The 23,804-nt window shown below is 41.0% G+C and overlaps 1 protein-coding gene across 2 annotated transcripts in view; it reads right to left on the bottom strand.

The window, feature by feature from the left end:
* ELOVL7 (ELOVL fatty acid elongase 7) overlaps window positions 1-23,804 on the bottom strand; it is a 73,612-nt gene that overhangs the window by 7,938 nt on the left and 41,870 nt on the right. For both annotated transcript variants that reach the window (XM_015412984.1, XM_015412985.1), the window contains exons 2-6: window positions 16,998-17,094; window positions 5,896-6,086; window positions 3,880-3,960; window positions 3,306-3,362; window positions 2,054-2,159 (exon numbers count right to left, since the gene is read on the bottom strand). In XM_015412984.1, the coding sequence (XP_015268470.1) occupies window positions 2,054-2,159; window positions 3,306-3,362; window positions 3,880-3,960; window positions 5,896-6,086; window positions 16,998-17,061 (499 nt within the window). In that variant the 5' untranslated portion in view covers window positions 17,062-17,094. The remainder of the gene's footprint in view (window positions 1-2,053; window positions 2,160-3,305; window positions 3,363-3,879; window positions 3,961-5,895; window positions 6,087-16,997; window positions 17,095-23,804) is intronic.

Here is a 23,804-nt window from a genome sequence, read left to right as displayed (position 1 = left end):
ACTCTCTCTCGCTCTTCCCACCCCCCGGCTCCCCCTCCCGGCTCGCCGCTCCCCTTCCCCCTCCCGGCTCGCCGCTCCCCTTCCAAGCGGCAGCCTCGGTCGCAGAGCGTTCCGTTTTGGGGGGATTTAAACATCCCCCCGAAATTTTTGTCACCATTTAGGATTTTTGTGCACACGTGGGGACTGCCCCATGTGTGCACAAACCTATCCCTCCCCCCCCAGTGCCCCCGATGTCCAGATGTAAGGATCCGCACAGAGGGGGCCAGTTCACTATTAGATATATAGATAGTAGCTATCTTCTCCATAAGGAGTTAGAATGTTAGAAGTCACTAGAGTAGAAGGCAAGTAGTAAAAGGGCTGAAATTCTGACAAAACTGCTTTGAAGATGATTTGGACAATGTGATTTGTGGGAAAGCAATGCCATCACAGGAATCAGAGACAATGCTGGGGTGGGTATTAATGTCAGGGCAACAACACAGTTCACATGTACTTTGTCACTTTGTGTCAAGGGCAGCCACGTCACTTGAAAGGGAGAAATTTTCAGGCATTGGTCCGGCTGATGGTTGATGTGAATGATGACTGTGAGACCACATACAAAAAGAGGGATACAGGTTTCTTCCACACTGAAGTTCTGCTCTGTGTCTCTCCCACCCAAAAACCCTGCAGCTTTTTCGGGGGAAGGGGTTGGCTTCCATACAAAGTGATCATACAGTCATCCACCTTCCCGGCCTTCCCTGGCTTCAGCCCCTATTTTCTAAAATGTGCTTTACTGAAGGATTGTACTCAAAGTGGGTTTGGTCACTACACAGATGGGAAGGTGCAGATTTTCATATCTCCCTACTCACATTTGGTGCCATTCCCCATTCCCCTTTTTGCTTGCTTTTAAAATATTAATAGGTATACTGCTTTAGTGTAACAACCCTTACCACCAGTTAAAAAGATGCAGGTAAAACTTCTACAGGTTGCAGGGGGTGGGGGGCAGATGGCAAGAAGGAGAGGGTAACACGGAACCCTCCATTACATTAGCAGAGCTAATGAGGCCCCTGACCTGGATAGCCCAGGCAAGCCTGATCATCTCAGATCTCAGAAGCTAAGCAGGGCCAACTCTGGCAAGTACTTGGATGGGAGACCTCCAAGGAATACCAGAGGTGGGATGCAGAGGCAGGCTATTAAGCCACCTCTCTGAAAAACATCCAAGCCCCTAGTAGGGGTCGCCAGAAGTCACCATGACTTCCAGGCAAGCACACAAAACACAGCAGAGGCAATGAGAGTACAATGGGGATTTACCCCTTCGTGGAAGCAACCACAAATATCTCATTGCACAGTTATGGATTCACCTTAAGTCACTGCAGCCTCTACTTCTCTGGGCTAAGTAAGTGATCCAGGTCAGCTCACTAGGGAATTTCCTAATGAGCTTATTATCTACCTTGCCCTGTCAAAACACTTTTCCATGCTAACATGTAGGAATTTTGAGCATCTTCGATGTCAGCCCCTGCTGGATCTGAAACCCTAGTCAAGGCAATGGCTACAGTCCAAAGGTATCTTGCAGGAAAAAAGCAAAGCAAAGTTATTATGTATGACTTCATACATTGGAACCAGAGATTTGAAGGGGAGCAGAAAAAGTTAACAGTCTGTGACCCCCACCCAAGACTTCTTAATTTGGGGAAACATTAAGAGGGAACTCTCCTCTGAAATAGTTGTTTGTGGGGGGTTTTTTTGAATGAGTTAAATGCTTTTCAATATAAGGTTTTTCTCACTTGAAATGCCAAGTATTGCAAAGATTTTTACGCAAGACAATCTACAGCATTAGATAATTATCATTCCTGTGTATACTGCAGACATATAAGATACAAATTCAAGGATATGTTCACTTATTTAAAAAAGGCTAATTTGGTCCATAATTAACAGGCATCCATTGTATCATTTGGTTCTCCAATGCTGTCAGAAAGGTGGTCTGTATATTAAAGTTGCTTTCTTTAAAATGAAGGTGAGAAATCCCCTTAAACATACTGAATTGTTTATAAAGCACACATTATAATGAACGCTCAACTACCTGCAGCAAATTTGACTCCAAACCACCAGGTCCAAGGCATGATTGAGTGATGGAAGACATGCAGGAATGTAACTTGTCCATTTTTCTTTCGCAGGACAAAGAAAACCTGAAACAGTTTAAATAGATCTTAGTGCAACTTGTATTTAAAGTTAAATGCACATACTGGAATAGACTGTATGATCAAATGCACTGAAAGGTGATTGTCTTTCAGCTCTCATTTCACCAATGAAGATACAGACATAACAAAAGAGATTTATGAACTACTGACAACCTAAAAAAGCTCATATAATCTACCATTTTGACCAGATGTCAGATCTGTTTGGTGTCACAAGAACTGAACTAACTCATTTGATCTCTTGGCTTGGATCCATCCAAACTTTCTGCTAGTGAAGATGGAGGGAGGATTCCCTTTCACAACCAAAAAATACTGGGCTGGGGGACATCTGGGACAAGGGCTGTAGTAAGGAGGGTAAGTGGGTGAGAGAGAAGTGAAAAGGCTGGCTTGATCCAACCCCATATATCCTCCATTTTCTTTAGAAAACCTGGCATGGCTTGAGAGGGCACTGGTCAAGACCAGAGCTGCTTTTGCAATGTTAATGAAGCAGATGTTTCTAGGCTGATTGCCAGGTTCATAGCACCCCAGGGGTGGATGCAGCTTAGAAATTCTTCACATACAGGGACACAAGAGCATGACTGTACACTTCATGTGGCAAGTGGCAACCTGTGATATGGTACTTTTTTACATTACCTCATTCTCCCCCCACACACACACACACTTTTAATAAAGAGGCACAAGTTTTGCAAAACTGATTTGGGAATAGTTCTTGTACCATTTCCTTTCCTGGCCACTACTCTCGATTACTGGGGAAATTTTCTGGATGTGGGAGGATTTGTTTGTACCATTACTCTTATGTAACCATTCCCTCCTCCCAACTTACTAGTTTCTTAGAGACTATTCGGCAACATCTCAAAGAGGCCTGAAAGCCAGGCAAATATGGGGCTAAGTAATCAGGGCAACCATAGCAATAGATAATTGGCAGGTACAAAACTTTTAACTGAGGTAATATATGAGGGACAGGCGATCAGGAAAGCACAGAACTTTCCCAGCCCTTATCACCCAGATTAATTACACCAGGTTACAGGTTTGTATCTACCTACTGATGTTTACACAGCACTATTTTTTTCCTTTATGTTAAAATATACACACAGAACACAGACAGCACTGTGTATAAATTCTGAAGCACAAACTTACCGTGTCTAGCAATTCGATGAATTTAGAGAAGTAATATAGCCAGCAGACTCGAACCATCTGCAGAGAACAGAAACAATTCCAGTCTAAATGCGGCACTTTTAAAACCAGGATTTTTTTTGTTACACCTTGAAAGGCTTCATTAAAAGTGCCTAATTTAAGTAAAGAGCTTAGTAATTTTAGCTCCTTTACAACCCACACCATTTTTCAGACTAGAGAGAAGACAGGCCAGAGAAGCATCAAAAAACAGAAAACCTGCATGCCCATTGAGGCTTTTTGTTTATTTTCTGAAAGACCATACCTATAAGCACAAACCACTCTTAAAGCTTCAATGGGTTTAAAAGTCAACATATGATATGGAGATGGTGATATAAAAGAGAAAAATGTTCTTTTTGTGTATGTGTAAAGAGTATGATTGGAGCTCATGCCTCTCCTGGGTGAGTCATGCTTTTTTAATTACAGGTACATATCCACTCATTTGCAGCTCCTTGCTGTTTAAGTGGTAAACTTCAATGACCAAAAAAAGGAAAAATTACTGCAGCTTAATGGAACACAATAATTTTGTTATATTACTCACCCTTAAAGCCATAGGTGACCAAGAGTAATCAACAATGTCACAGCGAAATGAATAGCCTGTGGCCCAGCCAGACATGAGAAACTGCAGGAAGAGGAAGACATTTCAATTTGCGTTATGTTAGAATTAGCACTGTGCAGTAGTATGATACATGGTGCAGATTGGCACATATGGTATCTTCCCATAAGAGGTAGTCCACTAATAATAAGTGAGGGGAAATGTTGAGAAGAGGGATTTTTCTGGATGGGGTTTTATTCACAATTCTGCAGTGATAGGTGGGCAAAGAGCTATTCCACAAGTGACAAACAGCTATTGCCTCTGTACAATTAGACAGGGAATCTCATGTACACTAAAAGTGGAATTGGTCTTACTTCCTTCAGGCTGTCCACAGGACAAAGTTATTAGCACAGGTATGTACAGACAAGCAATCAATTAAATGTTTTGTGGGCTAATAAAACTTGAAAACTTATTTGCACAGCTACCTAGAAACCAGAAGACACGTACTTTAACAAGACCAACATTATAGCATGACAGAAGTGATAAGTCTCTGTGAAGTACCATCACTTCAAGCACACACACCTCCCAACAGAAATAAAGCCTCTGAAAAATATTCATGAAACTCTTATCAAATTTTATTGTATTATAAAATGCAAGTGGAAACCATGCCATTTACCTCTGAGCATTTTCACAGGCATATAAACAAGCTCGTCAGTAATAGCTTAATTACAAAATTTGCAGTCTAGCTCATAGAGGTGTCTTGTGAATTCCTTTAAGACACGGGTGGGCCAAACTTGTTTAACATAACAGCCACACAGAAAAAAAGTCAGATGTTTGAGACCCACAAGACATGAACAAATATTACCCACACATTTTTACTGGGAAATATGCAAATTTGCTTTTTATTAACATTAAATTAGAATGTGTGAAAGAGCTGCAGTTTGGCCACCCCTGCTTTAATAGATAGGCTGCCAATTTGGCAGAAATACCCAAGGTTCCAATGAAAGGCAGAAGCAGTGAGCCAACAAAAGCAAAGTCTCTCAGTTTTGAATGGATGATTAGCATTAAGAACATTTTAGTAAGCAAAACTGCAGAATCTAACTTTCAGCAGTGGTGAGCAATTATTTTATTTTGTTCTGATATCATACATCGACCAAACTAGTTGGTCTCATGTGCGTATCAGATGGAATGTCTCCATCTGTGTATCAGAACTTGAGAAGGTGGTTCACATGGCAGGGTTTTTCCCAGGAGCGATTCTCAGGAGGGTCTTGAGTGTTCCCTCCCCGCTCTGAACAACACAGGGTGAAGTGAAATGAACAAATCAGTGAGATTCACCCTGGTTAACATCTTCATTCGTTTTCACAGTAAAAGGGGGGGGGGCTTAAAGGAGAGAGTATTTGAACACCAATTAGTCATATTGGGTTGGATCCAGGCCAAGTTTTCAGCAAATGGAAGGCACTTGCATCAGAGGAACAGAATTTCCATGCCTTTCCCCCTCCTGCTGCAGGCCACTCATCCCCCCCAAAAAATGCTGCCTCTGGGAGACAGGGATCCTCAGAAAGTGCAGGAGGGACAAATCAGAGGTCTGCAGCAGGAAGAGGGAAATAACACCTCCCCTTCCATTAGCAGAATATTTAGTCCTGATCCGACCCCATAGTGTGGAGGGTGGCAGGAAGCACTGTCAGTAGAATTAAAGCCTCTTTATATAGATTATATATCATACAGCTGCAAAGGGGTTTTTTTAAATTAAAAAGGCCAGTTATTTTATTGTTAAAAGAGCACTGCAGTCCCAATAGAGGTTTGCTGCCATAGCATGAACGTGAAGGAGCTGGAAGGTAAAGTTTTTGCCCTTCTAGTTCCTTTCCCAAGCTTGGAATGGGCTCCTTTCTCCACATAGTTGAGCTATGAGGTGCTGCAATTCAGCACTCAGCGCCCCCCCCCCCCAATTCCAACCTCTGTAAGAAAGATCAGTTCCTCCAGACAGGTGAAATAATAATTTATCTACTCCTTTACAGTACTTACTTCGTAAGTCAGGTAAACTGAAAGAGCCACTACACCAAAGTTGTAGACAACCATGAGTTGTCTCAATTCAAAAGGTTTCCTGTTCTCCATGAACTTCGGTCCCAAATTAGTGACAAAATAAATATAGGCTGCAATAATAATTGTCTGTGGAAAAGGTGAGGCCATGAGTGGGTAACCTTCAACTCGCGGATCTAGAAGAGAGGGAAAAGCTCATCTTAGTGCTTAGCAGTTCTCAACTACCAAATGTATTTTCTCCCTAAAATGGACTGCATGTTTTAACAAGGTCATAATTCATTAAAAGTACAGGTGCATTCATTTAAGGAATTTATAGCCTACTTTTCAGCAATAATAAAATCTAGTATCTGATAAAGTACAAAATGCCATGACCAATAAAAATAGTCAAAATAAACTAAAAGCAATAATAGTTTTCTATAATCCGAATGGACCTCTAAACTACTAATGGTCTGTAACGAACAGACAAGTTTTCTAGGCTGTCTGAAAGTCACTTAGATCACAGGTTCCACAAATTGTTGCTAGAAGCTGGAAGTTTAGGATACAAAATGAAGAATGCTTCCCTATAGTTATGAACCTAATGAGTAAATATCACCAATATATTATCTGATGCAAGGAAGAATATGTGAGAGAAAGCACCCTGGGTCAAAGATTTGTAGTTCCAATACCCTGACTTTGGATCTGAAGGACATTGGTTAAAAAAAAACAACAACCAGGTATTGAACGCTCGCTGTGACTAGGTTTTTCACTTGGGACTCAAATAAAGCTTTTCTCAACTGTCATGAAGCTACAGACCCTGCTCCAACCTACTTGGTGCCCAGTGATGCCACTCATTTTTGTTTCTTGTAACAAACCTTTGGGTAGTGCTCAATATCAAAGACTTGTCAGTCTTGGAGAGCACACACTTTCAGATTTCCTTGTTGGGAAATCGAGTCATACTTATTTTAAAGCCTCACTTTTACCTATTACAATACGATCTCTGAAATGGAATATTGAAACCACTATAGGTATTCATTTTCCATTTCTTGCAGTATTTCCAGGAGACTCAATTGCCTTCTTTATTGCATTCTTGTATCTTCTGACAGCATAACTGGATTCGTCTACCTTTTGGTAACTGTACAAGAATATGCAAAAGATGTTAACAATTGGGAATTATTTTTTTAAAAGTTGTTTTAGACCTCCAACATTACTATAAGGGTTGTATTCAGTTCCATGCATTTGCAATACCATGGTAGCACATTTAGCAATCTCATATAAAGTTATTCTGTGGGTTACCTGGATTTAGCTGATCCCCTGTTGTGTAATTTTTCATCAGAGAGCAGTCATGCAGATAGAGTGGAATGCCCCTGGTTGAAACTGAGACTCCAAGGCCACTTTAAGTCCCAGCAGGGTTGCATGCCCTGGTAACACCTATATTATATTTCTGCAATGTGCTCTATGTGGGGCTGCTCTTGAGAACTGTCCTGAAGCTAGTTAGTATGTTGATTAGAATGCTGACCGGAGTGGGTTGTAGAGACCATATCACTCCAGTCTTGTGTTGGCCTGTAGCTACAGTGGGGCTACTGGGGGCTCTGCCCCCTTCCTTTAAGGACCAGCCCCACAAGATTTTTTTGAAAAGATTTTTTGAGAAGAATGGGGGGCATATGCACGCCTTCCCACTTCTTCTCAAAAGCATTTAAATGGATCCTTCAAATGCTTTTGAGAAGAAGCGGGGGATGGTGCGGGCCCCTCACCCTCCACTCCTGCAAGATTTAAAGGGCCCTCCAGCTGATTGGTGGGCCACGTGCTCCCTGCCGATCAGCTGAAGGGCTCTTTAAATCTTGTAGGAGGGGAGGGTGAGGGGTGGCTGCCGGTGATCAGGCTTGGGGGTGGATTGGAGCTGACATAAAAATAATGGCAGCCCCACCAGAAAAAAATTCGCCCCACAAGCCACAAAATCCTGGCTATGGGCCTGGTATTGTTCCATCTATACTGGCTCCCAATTTGCTTCTGGGCCCAATTCAAAGTGTTGGTATTGACCTTTAAAGCCCTATATGGCTTATGGCCTGCATACATGAAGGACTGTCACATAGGAACCTACCTATCTACTCAACTCATCTTTGGAAGCCCTGCTTCAGGTTCCCTTGCCATCTGAAGCTAGATGGGTAGCAACCAGAGAAAAAGTCTTTGTCATGGTGCCAAAACTTTGGAACTACCTCTACAGAGAGATTAGTCTGTTGCACTCTATCATTAGTCTGCCTCCCTCTATGCCAACAACAGGGCATATAGCCCCGGCCTGGTGGTACACGCTCCCATGTGAGATCAGGGCCCTGCGGGACTTGTTACGGTTCTTCAAGGCCTGTAAAATGAATCTGTTCCGCCAGGTCTTTGGTTGAGGTGGTGGGCATTCAGTCTATCTTGGCTCCCCTGCCCACAGAATTGCCCACAGAATTATATCACAGAAATGTATTATTGGATTAATCATCCTGCAGGAGATATTAAGGACTGCCCTGGAGTTTTACCTGGTTACTGCCATCTTGTTCTATTGATGGTTTTAACTTGGTTTTTATCATATGCTATTATTTATTTATGTCTTTGATTGTTGTGAGCCGCCATGAGCCCATTCTGGGATAGGGCAGGATATAAACCAAATAAATAAATAGTCTTCCACCAGTGGGTGAAGACTTTAAAAAGTTGTCCGGTGAACCCCTTCCCCAGTAATTGTTTTTGGCCCTCCTCCCTTACTGTATTAGGTGTTTATATGTGTTTACTGAATTGTTTATTTTAGATATACTTTTAACTGCTGCTTCAATGTTGAAATGTTTTGATCCTTGCTGCCTTGGAGACCCTATCTGGGCAGAAAGTCAGCATAAAAAGGGTTTATAACAGGGCAAAAGGTAACCCAGGGACAGTTCTGATTGGAGAATTGTCATGGGAGAGAACAGCTAGCATTCTCTCCATCACTGTGTCCCCAATCCATATTACCCCCTCTAAGCAACTGCTTTTGGAGCCTCGATTCCACGTTCAGAAATCCACATAGTTCCCTCAGTGCCGCATGTCCTGTATTTCACCAAATATAAGGCCAGATCCCCCTCCCACAATATGCCATAAAAAATGTCTTAAATTTGCATACAAGTTAGTTATATCCAATAATAAAAAATCTTTTGGAAATCATGTTCTATGGGAAGTGGTCTTCCTTTTGAGTAAATATGGTAACTGGATCCTCAATCTCCACATTTAAGTATAGAACTATGGATTGCAAAGAACTAAAATATTAACCGAGAAAGCTTAAATCTCCCTTTATTTTTATTTTTTTTAAAGTGTGGGTAGTACCAATCTTAGCCTTTTTCCCCTCTTCATAACTACTGTATTATGTTTTTTGTCCTTTTAAAGAAAATGTTATTGATGATGACACTCAAAACATACATTAGGTGCTGTACAGAAGTGACCCAGACCCAGTTCACAATCTAAAAGATATAAGACAAAAATGAAAACATTGAGTTAACCTAAGTGAGACCACAAAAGCAAAAAAATAAACTTTATAAATAATTATTATGAGTAGGAAGAGACAAATATTTTTTTCAGAGAATTTATATGTTACTTCTCAAGAGACCTACTTAAGGCAGTGAAATTAGAGTGGTAGTATAATGGAACAGGAGATAGCTTCTATTAGGAACATAAGAACAGCCCTGCTGGATCAGACCTATGGTCCATCTAGTCCACCATCCTGTCTCACTCAGTGGGCAACCAGTTCTTCTGAATGGCCAACTACAGGGCATATAAGTCTATTGAAATGTTTATTGTACCTATCACCTCCCTTTTTTACTGCAATGCCCTCTACTTTTGTAACCACCTTTCTTCATTATGGCATGACATGGCCTTAGACAGTTTTTCATTTGCATTGTTTTCCAGTTCTGTAATCCTACCCCAACTGCATTATTTACTGGAGGCCCTCCTTTCTTTTTTTTTATTGAATTTTGTTCCACATTTTGTAAACCTCCCTGAGTCTCAATTTGAAAGGTGAGATGATGATGATGATGATGATGATACCAAAAACAAGATAGGAAAAGTAAAAAGAAAGAGAAGCAACAAATGAATATGTGAAGGCAGAGATTTCCACATGAGCCTGAAGGTGAGAAAACAGAGTCATTCATCAGTTGCAGGTGAAAACAAGTTGAGACAGAACTCCCTAAGCAGGGTTTTCTTGCCCAACTAAATACTCAATATCACTACCATTTCCTCCCACTCTTTATGTTAACACCGCTTATTTCGCAGCACCCCAAGATACTACTGCATACTAACCCCACTATCACAAGAGACTTGCGCTCACAAGGTAACCAGAAAAAGAAATGGAAAAGGCTTGATAATTAGGTCCCTACTATCTTCTTGAAGGTGTGATGTAGGCAAGAATCACATCCGTGGGGAACAGTCTGAAAAACAGGTCTGTATTTTCCTGCGGGGTCCATATTCAAAATCCTTTCATTACAAGAGCAGCTTTCCTTCTTACTTAACCTTCAGGGAACCCTTTCTACAGAAAAAGATTCCTTGGTCTCTGAAACTTTAAATAAGTGCCGCTAGGAGGAAAAGCAGTGGTCACTTATGAAGGTAACCACAGAGGCAATGGTGTCAGAATTTCCTCTCCCCACTCTTCTTCCTCAAGCTGCTGCTCTTTAAAAACTATGACCATAAGGGAGGTAGCCCACAATCCAGAACTGTGGATCAGGTAGCACCAGATGAGGACAGACTTTTAGTCACTCAGGCAGATAGATGCGAGTGCCTACAGCTTCTGGCTCTTCCTGGCAGTAGTGGGAGGGGAGAGAGTAGACAGGACAAGATACTATAAACCAGTGGTTCTCAACCTTCCTAATGCCGCGACCCTTTAACACAGTTCCTCATGTTGTGGTGACCCCCGTTGCCAGAGCGACACGTAGCGTCATGTCTTGGCAACGGCGGGTGCAACGCGTCTTGCCGTCCCCGCGGCAGGGATTCTGCAAAGAGATGCAATCCCCCGCCGCGATTTGGCGAGACTTGGAAGCCCTATCCTAAGACCATCAAAAATTTGTGTTTTCCGATGGTCTTAGGCGACCCCTGTGAAAGGGTCGTTCGACCCCCAAAGAGGTCGCAACCCACAGGTTGAGAACCGCTGCATAAACAATCATCTCCCCTTTCTTGGATGTTAGATGCCATCACCTACCTTTGCAGAGAGGAATGGCAGAGTTTACTAGAACACAGTTTGAAAACCTACGGTGCAGTTGTGCCCTGTTATTCGAATAAAGCCAAGCATGTAATTGGACACAGGACTGTAGGCCAAGACTGTGTACAGTAACTTGCAATTCAATCAGGAGGCCCCAATTTCAAATAGGGGGGGGGGGGGATTGGAATGTTGACACACCACTTACAAGCCAGCTTTCCCCAATTTCTTACTGCAATGAACCCTCTTACTTGTTTCATAACACTGATTTGGAGCTGTCTCAGTTTGGTATTTAGTTCACTTGCCTTTGGGAGGTTTTTTTTTAATCTTGCTGTCCAAGATTCCCTATGTTCTTATATATTAAGATTTGTGTCTTCTGTATACATAAATGGGTTAATCCATCAAAGTGGGATTTGGCCAGCATCTGTAGTGTATTCTCCTCAGCCATCTCACTAGACCACACCCTTTTAATCATGCCATGCCCTATTAAATACAGTGAGAAGTGTAGGGTTGCACAATTCACAAAACAGCAATGGAACTTGCTTTGTGCGTCACACTGCAAATAGCATTTGTACAACTCCTCTGAATACAAGGTTTATTACATCACTCTTGGGTTGCAGCTAAATGTGTTTTGCTTCTAATTTTTTATTTTTTTCTACCACAATTACCTAAGCAGCTTACAGACTCCATTTAACACAAAATAAACCAAAAGATACCTAGAAACAAGTAAATCAAAACATCTGCAGTTAAATGATTGAGAAATCAGAGGAATTTAAGCTTGTTCATCCAAAATACTTGCAAACTCACAAACTTGCTTAGCAAGTGTACCAAGTATGAGGCAACCAGAAGATCTGTCAGCAACACACCTGGCATAGGATAGGGGCTAGTGAGAAAGAGCTTTGGACAAACATTTCAGGTTAATGTGGGAGGTTGCTGTGTTTGTGTACCCTGATCCCAGTGTTCCTTGCTAATCACTGTACAGACTCCTCCATCTGAAATCATGGTGTTTCTACTGACACAAGGCAACACAGTAAATACACACGAAGCTGCCTTATCCTGAATCGGAGCCTTTGGTCCATGAATGTCAGTACTGTCTACTTGGACTGGCAGCAGCTGTCCAGGGTCTCAGGCGGAGGTCTTTCATACCATCTTCTACCTGATCCTTTCAACTGGAGATGGTGAGGATTGAACCTGGGACTTTCTGCATGCCAAGCAGATGCTCTGCCACTGAGCCACGACCCCTGTCCTCACTGGCGAAAGCTTTGCTTCTGAGACTTGACCTGCAAGGGCCAAGTCACAATTCCAATTCACTATGCACTGTTGCAGTCTGAGTGATAAACATGAGTGTGTGGATTTCCCAATGACACGGTGGAAGCGCTTTATGGAATATACTACGATACTGTCACATTTTTTTCTAGATTGTTTTAACCTGTATTCATAGCAACTGTTTGAACTAGGTTTCACAATTGTGCACAATATAAGCAAAACCCCAAACCTTTCTCTTTTGGAAATGATGATGGTTGTTCCAATCATTTCTCTCTCTGTCAAAATTCTTCCTATATCCCTACACAGAATATGGAATTGTTTACAGTAATGTGGTAGCAATGGTAATGAGCATAATTAAAAATAGGAAAAGGTTACAGAAGACACACACAGAGAGAGAGAGAGAGAGAGAGAGAGAGAGAGAGAGAGAGAGAGAGAGAGATCATGGATCAATTTCAATAGAGAAGAGAGAGAGAGATCAGCTTCATACCTATTATATGGATCCATTTCACTAGTGAAGGTACTTTCCTCCAGCAGAAGGAACCTTTCTCCACTGCAAGAGGCTCTCACAGTTCTGCTCCAATAGCAGAAGCGCTTTCCTCCAGTAGCAGAAGCACTTTCCTCCAACAGAAGAAAAGAAACCTTCTTCCTCTGAACGAAGAGGCTTTGAGCCTCTTGCATCAGAGGAAGAAGGTTTCTTTTCTTCTACTGGAGGAATGTGCTTTTGCAACTGGAGCAAAACTGTGAGATCCAACTCCAAGCTTTGTGGGGAAAAGGAAGGGCACCCTGCAAACTAGGAGGAGTCAACATCACAGCACTACAAGGAAGTCCCTATCAAGTGGGCTAGAAAGTGACTCTTCCAAGCCCGGAAATATGAGACAGGAGAAATGGAAGTCTGAAGTTCAAAGCTGCAAGTAAGGAAAGAACTGTGGCCTTCATACCTATTATAGCACCCATCTTTAGAATGCTTGCTAAATCACTTTGGCTCCCCTTATGCTTTAGCACTTTCCTGGTTACTTTTTGCATTGACTTTCAACCTCTACTTTGATGGTATCTTTCCCCTCTGCAATCTTACTCCATTCTCTTGCTAGTCTGATATCAGTTCCCTTTTCTTCCCCCACCATTACCTACTAGAGCATTTGCCAAGCTATTACCCATAGCTGGAAAGGCTCCCCTTTTTCAAATTGATCAAGCTATTTCCTTCAAGATTCCCTTTTGTGCAAACAAATTTGCCAGCCTTAGAGATAATCTACCTATGCAAAAAATAAATAAAAGACGTACAGCCTAGCTCTACCTCTTACAAATACAGATGAGGAATACTACTTGATCAGCTGCTTTTCTTATGTAAAAAGTTCCCTGCATGAAGGAAGTTAGGATGTCAGACACAAGGCTAGGCTAGAATCCTTCTCCTTGAATACCAGAGAAGTCCACTCTCAGGCTTCTTTTGAAGAGCAGGAACGTTAAGTCATAGGTCATTACCCTCCTGTATAATGGAAGCGTGGGAAACCAGGAGTACTGAAACACATGCTCTCATCAGCCACTGTGTCAGCTCTACACTGTTATCAAGAGCAGGGCAACATAACTTCTCTAGTGTTGGAGGAGAAAGTGATTGGGTATGCACGCAAGCAGCCATTCTGGTAAGCATAGTACACCATTGATTTTTTTTCAAGGTTTGGCTTTTAACAAATGATAATTATTGAGTGTGTGATGGTGTACATTGTGGTTGCACATGGTGAGCTGTGGAAAGCCCAAACAAAATCTAGTCTAGAAACAACACCCAAGTATTTCCTAGGATAGGTCAAAGTTCCATAATTCGTCTACATAGCCAGCTCATTTCATAAGGAAATCCAGCCCCTTCAACGGTAGCATTTTCAAGCATAAGAAGAGTGTGCCATACACACACTATTCCCTCCCCTTTCGTTCAGGTGCTTAACATGGCAATTTTCAAATTGTTTCCATAAGGCCCTCATTATGTTGACTGTTCATTTACAAAGGACAGGAAGTAATTTTTCCGTTTTAGTTAAATGCTTTGGAAGAATGTAATGTCATTCAAGAGCCATTTTGTTCGTATTTTCTGCTGAAGTCCCTCTTCAGCCTCTACAATTTCATTCACCTTAGACTGAGCCCTACAATCTACTCCGATTACCACTCCATGCATAACATCAATGCTTGATTGCCCAATGACACTGATCTGCAGGATATTCAGATAAATCAAAAGAACCTCCCCTGTATAATGCCTAAATAATATATGGCATTATTTTTTAAATTTACATGTAATATTTTTTCATTATAAAATGTCCACATCAATGAAGGAAAACTGTGGCTCAAAACAATAAGTTTCTATCAAACTGTCAAGGTGGCATCTACATTAAGTCATTTATTTATTTTACAAAACCAAGTAACGTCTTCAAAATTCTTGTCCTGTGAAGGATTCCACTGTGTTTATGCCTTTCCCAAGGGCATATCAATCCCTTATTGTTTCTAACCAAGTAGCCCAAAAGTAAACCTTATTTTTTGGGAACAACCACCTGGACTTTTCTATAAATCTAGTTAAGAGCAATACTGAAGGATTAGTCATTCTAAGCAAGTTTCATTAATAAATTTCCTAATATTACAGGTCTACATGGGAATCAATAAAAGTAGAATTTGGGATACAATATTATAGTAGTCACTTGTTAAGCCACACAAGAAACATACACCAAGATCTGAAATTTGCTTCTATCTCCCAATTGAACTAGATCTAATAGGAGCCATATCTAACTAGTTAACAGAACAATTTCCCCAAGAAACAGCACTGTATAATAATTAACTAGCTCATCATTCAAATAGATAGGCTGCACTGAATCCATCTAGGCCTGAAGCTTTATTCCTTTTTTCCTAATACCATAAAAATTATTTTGAAGTAAAAGAAGCTTTATTGAGACAAAAATTATTTATCTAAATCTGATTGTATAACCTGAGGAATATTCTGTTTTCCTAAAATATTTTCAATTCGCATAGGACAGCTACTAAAAATTACCAAATTATCGATAGAGATGACCAAAATAACATTATTCTTCTTGGGTTTAGCTAGCTTATTACCAAATTCAAAATAAGAACATAAATGATTGGCTACTGTTTTTGTTTAAATGCTTTTTAAAAAAACCCAATAAACCTTCTAATTTCTCAACAAACATACCTGTTACAAATGCTTTTACAGTGTCCCAAATAATGGAAGAACTCATTTCAGAAGTAACATTAAAGTTAAAAGGCTAATCAAGGCCAGTTCCAACTGCCTCCTGAACCTCTTATTTTGATAGTAACCAATATTCAAGCCCTTATTACCTAGCTGGGGATATACCTGAACTAGTCCAAAAAAAAGTTACTGGAGAAACAGGTCCTGTTTTAGAATCTCCAAGTCATAATTCTTAATGGTTGAAATGTGAATTTTTTTGAGACAACTGTAAGGTTTTTTTAACATTTAAAAGGGTATTTCGAATATCCACAGATTATCTAGCTGTTCTGGCATATGCAAAACTCTTAACAGTCCTGAAGATACTCTATAAAGGTTTGTCTGTATTTGATAAGGCCCATAAATATGAACAACCAGGGCAGTTATTGGCCGCCTTGCCTTTCATCATTATTTATCTTCCATGATAATCTAAACTTCCAGGACACTAATATGGTTGCAACACTCAGCTATATTAGAGATGGCATAAATGTTACCCAGTTTCATTTGCTCCACATATTTCTCTACTAGGGTTGCCAGGCCTCTCTGAGCTGCCACCGGAGGATGGAGGGGTACACTTATCAGGTGCTGGGAGGAACGCTGGAAATTAATGCAACATGCCTATGTGACCTGGAAGTGATGCAGGCACGTCAGGGGAGTGACACTATGGCTTTTGGGCAAAAACTCTATGGTAGAATTAGCTTCTACTATAGTTTTGACCAAAAACAAGAGCACAAAACCCCCTTCCCGACATCCCCAATGTGCCTGCATCACTTCCGGGTCACATATGCACATTGCATTAATTTCCATCCTACTTCCCTGTTTGGAGGGGGGTAATTCCCTCCCGCCATCCAGCAGGCTAGTGGTGAAAAGGTAGGGGCCTGAAAGTGGGGAACCCCCGCCCCCACCAGGGGGTCTGGCATCCCTACTCTCTACCTGTCATATGAGTTTCTAGTAAGAATTTCACATTAAACATTATTCATTTTCAGGCAATTTTTTCTGGTATGTAATATGAATATCTAACAAAAATCTAGTTAATCTGATGTCACATCTGCCCTCTATTAGCACATGACTTTTGTTCCTTCTTGTGAAATCTTAGCACCTTCTCAAATGAAAAACTATCCTTTTCAGACTGTTCCCCCATCTCTGCCTGATCAGACTGAACGCATCTAGGTCACACCATACATACAGCTTAATATGGTGTACAAGTTGAAGTGCTGGTCAGGGCCTGGAGAGACAGATTCAGATCCCTACTTGCCATGAAATGCCTGTCCTTCTCTATTTAGCCTACCTCACAGGATTATTGTGCAGATTAAACATATGAGAACCTATAAGCTGCCTTCAATATAAGAATATAAGAAAGGAGGAATAAAAATGTAGTAAAATATATGAATAAATATTTTTTTTCAGTTTTACATAGTATTCATAAATATCGGAATCAAGACTCACCAGCATTTTTAATCCATTCATCGTAAAGTGACACAGCCTTCGATGTAAGATTGCCCAAAGCCATTTTCACTGAGATCAGTTGGAGCTACCAATTCTCCTGGTGAAAAAGAATGGGATAAATATTTAGTATCTGTGCAGAAAAAGGACATAATATTATTTTTAGGGAGGTGCTTAGAAAGATGACAGGGTGGGAAGCTACCTTTAGCACCCTAATTGTGCAATGCAACTACATTACACTTTCACCTCCGCATATACACTTTAATTATTACCACTTGCAATCCTGAAAACATCCACTGAGAAGCAGCATCTGCTGTAATCAACAGGGCCTGCTTTGCAGTCAAAGCAGGCCCTGTTGACTGCAACTGAAGCTCCTTCTCAGTGGACATTTTCAGAATATAGCATTTCATTAAGTGGTAACCAGCATAATAATCAAATAGCAATTACACCAGAAATTCCACAGTGGCAATATTATAGACACAGGAAACTTCTCTGCTGTTTAAGCACGTACATTCCATTTCTATCCTCTGAAGCTGTAAACAAGAAAGGTTTCAGCCTTAATCACTTACTTTGTGGTTTGCAATGTATACTCTTCCTACAATGCAGATACTAAATGCACTTCTTAAACAGGAAATCAGCTTATAAAGCATCAAAACAAAGTGTAGATTCACACTCAATGTCTTATTCAGTCTTTAAATGCTGATCCCAGTTTCCACGCTACTTCTTGCCGCAAGGCACAATGCAAGAGTAAGCGATACATGAGCTCAACCGTGCATGTGTCACTATAATGCAAGTGGTATGGAACCCTGAATAATCTTTTTAATTACTGTACAGATTCCTAGAAGGGTTAGTCAGTCTATTCAATTAATTCTTAGTTAACTGTACTTCTCACAAAATAGCCACACCATCACGATAATGTATGAATCTGTCTTTTTAGTGTCAAGAATGTGGTTTGAGTACTCCTGGGTTGAGCTACCCTGGTCATGTTGGTCAAGCAAGCAACTTAACTCTTAATGCAAGCAAAACTCATGACATTGATCCTCACCCCCTCTTCCCAGTACTCTCACTATGCCAGATGGTGCGTATGTGAATGCAAAGCTCTCTTTCTCCCCCATTTCTGAACAATGGCCAACTCAATGCATGCAGTGAGAGCACATACATAGTTCCGGTCCTGCAAGTGCATCACTCCTAGAATGTACATCAAACACTGTTTGTTTAAGAACACCTGTGACAACCTCCCTACATTTGGAAAGTTACCTACTGGATCAGTTTCAAATGCAGATTCAGAGGAAACTCTTCAAGTCACCAAGCCAGCATATCCTGGCACCACAGCCAGCTTTCTTCCCCACAGAGTGTGGCAGGACCAATCCCACAGAAGTGCAGATATAAGAGCATCGTGAATGGTCCTCTTAACCAAACCTATATTCTACTGCAAAAGCTGCCAATGACATTCTAAGTAAGCCTTTACCAACAGTATCTCAGCATCTCTTTCTATATGCAAACCTTCAAGGTACGCTGTTTCTTTGAAACAGTAAATATGCTGTGCAAGCCAGCCAACTTGTTGCTTCCCCCACATACTGAGAATCACATCAAGCATTTGGGTAAAAGTATAACATGCTCAGCTCCCTTGGGAGAGGGACACAGCAGGTATCTCCATAGCTTTGACTGACATGAAAACAGATGGAATATATATGATGAACAACTTTGAACTCTAACAAAGTCATCACATGAAACCTAGATTCAGTTGTAAATCAGACTACAGGATAAGGATAAGATTAGGATAACAGCCGGTTCTCATCACCAGTTTCTGCATATGTGAGATTTACACATAGAATAGTACCACGAGAAAAGGTAAAAGAAGCCACTGAAGAGCACGCATGACTGTTGTGTACAAATTTGCATCCATTCAATACTTTTCCTGTTTCAGCTGTTTTGTTGTAATGCACATAACATGTGCAAATCCACAGCTCTTAACTCTGCACTCTTTGTTTTAGAGCAACATTATTGCAGTGGATCTATTTAAATGGAATTAATAAAATAAATACATAAATATTAGTACATCTTAATAGTAAACATCAGCTCAAGCATTAACATTCCTTTAAAAGAGCGCTTCAGGAGAAGTCACCACAGCAGTGGAACCCTTTAGCAAACTGGTAAGCAAAGTTCCATGCCCAAGTTGTACATGGCTATGTTATACAAAGACATACAGATCATCACTACTGCTAATTGAAGTCTCTGAAAAGTGCTGCTATGCATTCATAAGTGTCAGGTACATCACTGATTTTTTCTAGGTTTGAATGGCTTTTCAAAACCTATGAGATACATTTCTATGACATTGTCTTCTTAACTGGATAGCTTATCAGTGCCTATTAGTTCCAACACTTATTGGAATCTACATATTCAGAAACAGAGGAGTGGCAGATGCTGGGTATACATAACAGGGGAAAGCTGTTGTCTTTGTGATCAGCATCTATGCTTTTCAGAAGCATCTGGTTGGTCACTGTTGGAAGCAGAACGCTGGACTAAATTGTCCTCCTGTTCTCACAAAGCAGAGCTCTTAAATTAATCTAAGAAGGTATATACAATATCAGACATATTGACAGGTATGCAATAATTTCTGAATAGCTTTGCACTTTAGAACAGCAAGCAATCATAAGATACAAACATCTGAACAAGTTACAAGCATTAATACATATAATATTAAGAGGCAGTAGAAAAGCAGCACTAGAAATACACATGCTCCTCCCTCAACCTACAGTCCTTAATCCTCATAATCATCCAGTGAAACAGGTGTGTAGAGAATACAAACATTCCCCCTCCCAGTGCTTTTGCACTCTTACCCCCTTATCCTCGCACTGGCCACAGGAGTGCTGAAGTGCTCTCCCTTCCAGTATGGTTAACTTACTGCTGCCGGGATCCTTAGTGGTAGTGGAAAGCGCCCTCAAGTTGCAGTCAACTTATGGTGATCCTATATGGTTTTCAAGCCTTGGGGGAACACAATCCAAACAGCAGCCTCTACTTTTTATTTGTTGAATTCTGGAAATGCAAGCACCACATGTCCCTCAGAGGTCAAATGGAGAGGAATATAATCCAATATAATCTCAAGCTATTTTGTGAGAAGCTCATAAGCAAACCATCCATTAAGTGGGCAGGGAAAACCACTGATTAACTTTGTTAGGTAATATTGTAGGAGGGTGAGCAACACCAGACTAGAGATGTGATTGTTCAACTTCTGAAAAGCTCCAAGGAGACTGCAATTCCATCTGATCATATCAGACCTCATGAGTGTAACAAAATTAGGGTTACCAGCTAGGCTCCCTTTAAGCTGCGCCAAGCTGTGCTAGCGCACCGATTTCCCCTGGCCAGCGCAGCAATTTTTACCACAGCACAGGTGCAGAGGTTCCCTTTCCAATGGCCATGCAGCACGGATCCATTTGCTCAGGCAGCACAGAAACACAGCAGTATGCTTTGTGTTTCCTAATCTGGGCTGGCCCCGCCTCCCCTCAGCTGCAGTTTGCTTACCCTATGAAAGAGGGCGCTGCTACCCTCCCCGGCAGTCCTCTGCCTCATGCTCCTGGAGATACCCTGGCCCAGAAGGAGAACTGCTCTGTTGCCCAGCTTCTGCCCTTCCTGAGGTGAGCTGCCTGGTTGTTTGTTTTGTCTTGGGGTGGGGAGCTGGGCTCAGCAGCCTGCTAGAGGCGATCTGGTGGCTTCTGGTGCTTTGCAAAGTGACTCTCTGTGCCCTTAAGCCTGGGAGGTTAAGTAATACAAATATGTTTCATATAAATATAAATAAGTTTAATATAAATATATGGCTTGTAATACAAATGATAATAGTTTATATGTTGTTTGTATGTTTGTGCACTCATTTTTTTAAAAATGTCAGCCCGCTCACAGTTTTAACACTAGGACTACTTTTGGCTCACAGGGTATCTGCTCACAAAACTACACACCTTAGAGGCAACATTGGTTACCAGATGTCCTCTTTTTAGAGGACATGTCTTTTTGTCTGTGTGGGGGAGTCCTCTTTTGGGCTCTTTTAAAAAAATTGATGAAAATGTCAATGATCACAGCTTAAATAGTAGGGGTATTTACAATGAGATTTGTCATAGTGGTCACTCATTTGAAGCAGTCAGTTGGGAAATATGTCCTCTTTTTTGCTTTTCAAAATATGGTAACCCTAAACAAAATTACTGTAAAATTACATTGAACAGCAATATTGTAGTAGCAGGTCTGTATGTACATCAAGTCTGCCTTTGGCTGGCTTCTATATAATCTGCTCTGGACAGTGAACCAAGTTGCAATTTCATTTAATCAAGGATAGGCAAAAGCAATTCCCTTCCATTCTGAGCCATGCCCACTTGAATTGGTATTCTCTAACCAGGCAGGCTCAAAACATTCTCTGGGGTCCCAAAGTGTACTATGTCAACAGTCCTGTTGTCATGGAGAGGTAAGTCTGAACCCTACAGATACTAAACAGGAGCTAACCTTTGTAAGAATAAGGCAATGTTCAGCCCCTTGTTTCATAGTTTCTCTAACATCCCTAAGGAGAGTTTCCTGCCAAGATGAATGGAGACATGCAGAAACCCCAGACAATAGCTGGATCGTGGCGATAGTTTTGGCAGTAGAAACTGCTAAGTCGCTCGCTTAACAAAGTAGTTGGAGAGTGATTCAGCAAAGATTCAGCTTTATTCATCAACTTGAACACAACTCCAACACGGATCAACATCGCTTTTGCATTAAAGCTGTTCCCTTTTTAAACTCTCCCAGCTAATGTAGCCACGCCCTACTGTAAAATATCAACCAATATGATTGTTTACATAACGACCAATCATAGATGTTCCTGCTCAGGGAGCTTGCTGGTACCTGATTGGTTGGTTCTTCCTGGGCTACCAATACGATTGGATGGATTAGGATCCTAGCCCAGGACGAAGCTTTACATGGCATTTCAATTATGTTGTTCACATACAGTTATGCATTCAATGGCAGCTATTGAATACCTTACAGAAACCACTGCCCATAGAGTTTTCCCTTACTGACTAGAATGTCACCAGTTCTCAGGTATACCAGGGAAGTGAGTTGACAAAGCTTATAGGGGTAGTAGCAAAAACATAAGATGAATCAAACCAAATTGAAGCTAGAATCTATTTTGGCCCTATGTGCGGTGGTAATGGCAATAAAGAGGAATTGCTAGTGCAACCACTACCTCTCTGTAGTGCCACCCAGCACAGCAGTAAGAGTTTTGCTTCATAGAACTATATTTATTGTGATTTTATTCAATTACTTGTTTTATCTTTCTCATAATATTATGTAAGCTGCCCTGAGCCTGCCCCAGGGAGAGGGTGGGATATGAATTAATTAAATAAATAAATATGGAGTCCAATAAGAACAGCCTGCTGGATCCAACAGTAGTCTATCCTGTTTCTCACAATAGCCAGTTGGTTGTCTTGGAGGGCCAACGAAAAGGGCATACTGGTCAAGCCTCCCCTTGTCACTGCCTCCTAGCACTGGTATCCAGAGATTAACTGGCTCTCTTTTAGTCATCATTGCTAGTAGCCATTGATGGACTTGTTAGCCATTTTATTTACCATCGTTATTGGCTGTTTTCCTAGAGATTAAATCAGTACTGTCTTTCCAGACTAAACAAACCCAGCAAGTTTATTTTATTAATTAATTTAATTTATACCCCGCCCTCCCCGCAAGCGGGCTCAGGGTGGCTTCCCTATTTGGTCTGTAAATGACCATTCACATAAAAACAGTTTAAAATTCAATTACAATAAGACAAGAGTCTCATAAAGTGCGAGTGCTGAAACATTCGGTACACAAGATGGCATGCTGGACATACCATACCGCCAGACAGTTTGCCAAGTTGCTGACTTCTCCACAGATCATTTGGCAAACAAGTCCATCTGACTTCAATGCCTCCTTGAACACAGTACAATTACCAGATATTTACACAGGCCCTTCTTGCTACTAACCCTAAGATGAGTTCCATTTATTTAAACCTATGGATGCTGACACAGTGCTTCAAGAGATGCACTCATCCATTTGTCTTCTTTTTACTCATCTATGCATTCATTTAGATTTTGTAGGCTACCTTTCCACTCAGTAGGCCTGGAAGCAGCTAACAAATTAAAAGTCACAACAATAAGTCAATTAAATAGAAAAAAAATCTTAAAATATTCAAATGGACTCAAGGTAAAAACAGTAATTGCTATGTCCTACTACAATCCAGTTGGAAACCCCATTCATTTAGTCTGAAAAGGCCTTTAGGGACAATGCCTAGAGATCCATATCTAGGAAGTGAAGCACTGATGTTGATTAAACATTGTTAGAGAATGAACTTAATATTTTGCTTTATGGACTTATATTTATTGCTACACACAATTTTCTGTGCACGCACACACATAGGCTCACAGAACTGTACACTTTAAGTCACCTGTTGTGATGTAACACATAGAAGGTGCCTGCACAATCCTTACACGTGAATAAGGTTTCAGTTACACAGTTACCAGCCTGGTGAAGAAGCACACACCTCCATTATTTTGAGCAGTAAGAAACAACAGCTTTGAGAAGAGACAGCCCCCATTGCAGAATCATTTGTGGTCATGTACAATACATCACTGCTTTGTTCCTGCACTGGTATTCCCTGACAAATGGACATTTGGTTTACAATGGAATGGCCAGCTTCATCTACACTACAATGAAGCATCCTGATGCCAAGGTTTCACACCTGCCCAGATGTTTTCCTTGAGTAAGGTTTTAGATTTCAATATTGACCACTCCTTATAGGCAACCTCCCACTCCTAT

This window comes from Gekko japonicus, unplaced genomic scaffold (genome assembly GCF_001447785.1).
Source record: "Gekko japonicus isolate JY-2015 unplaced genomic scaffold, Gekko_japonicus_V1.1 scaffold2332, whole genome shotgun sequence".
In the NCBI taxonomy this organism is placed as follows: domain Eukaryota; kingdom Metazoa; phylum Chordata; class Lepidosauria; order Squamata; family Gekkonidae; genus Gekko; species Gekko japonicus.
Note: the sequence above shows the minus strand (reverse complement) of the source record. Positions and strands in the feature narration are given on the sequence as shown.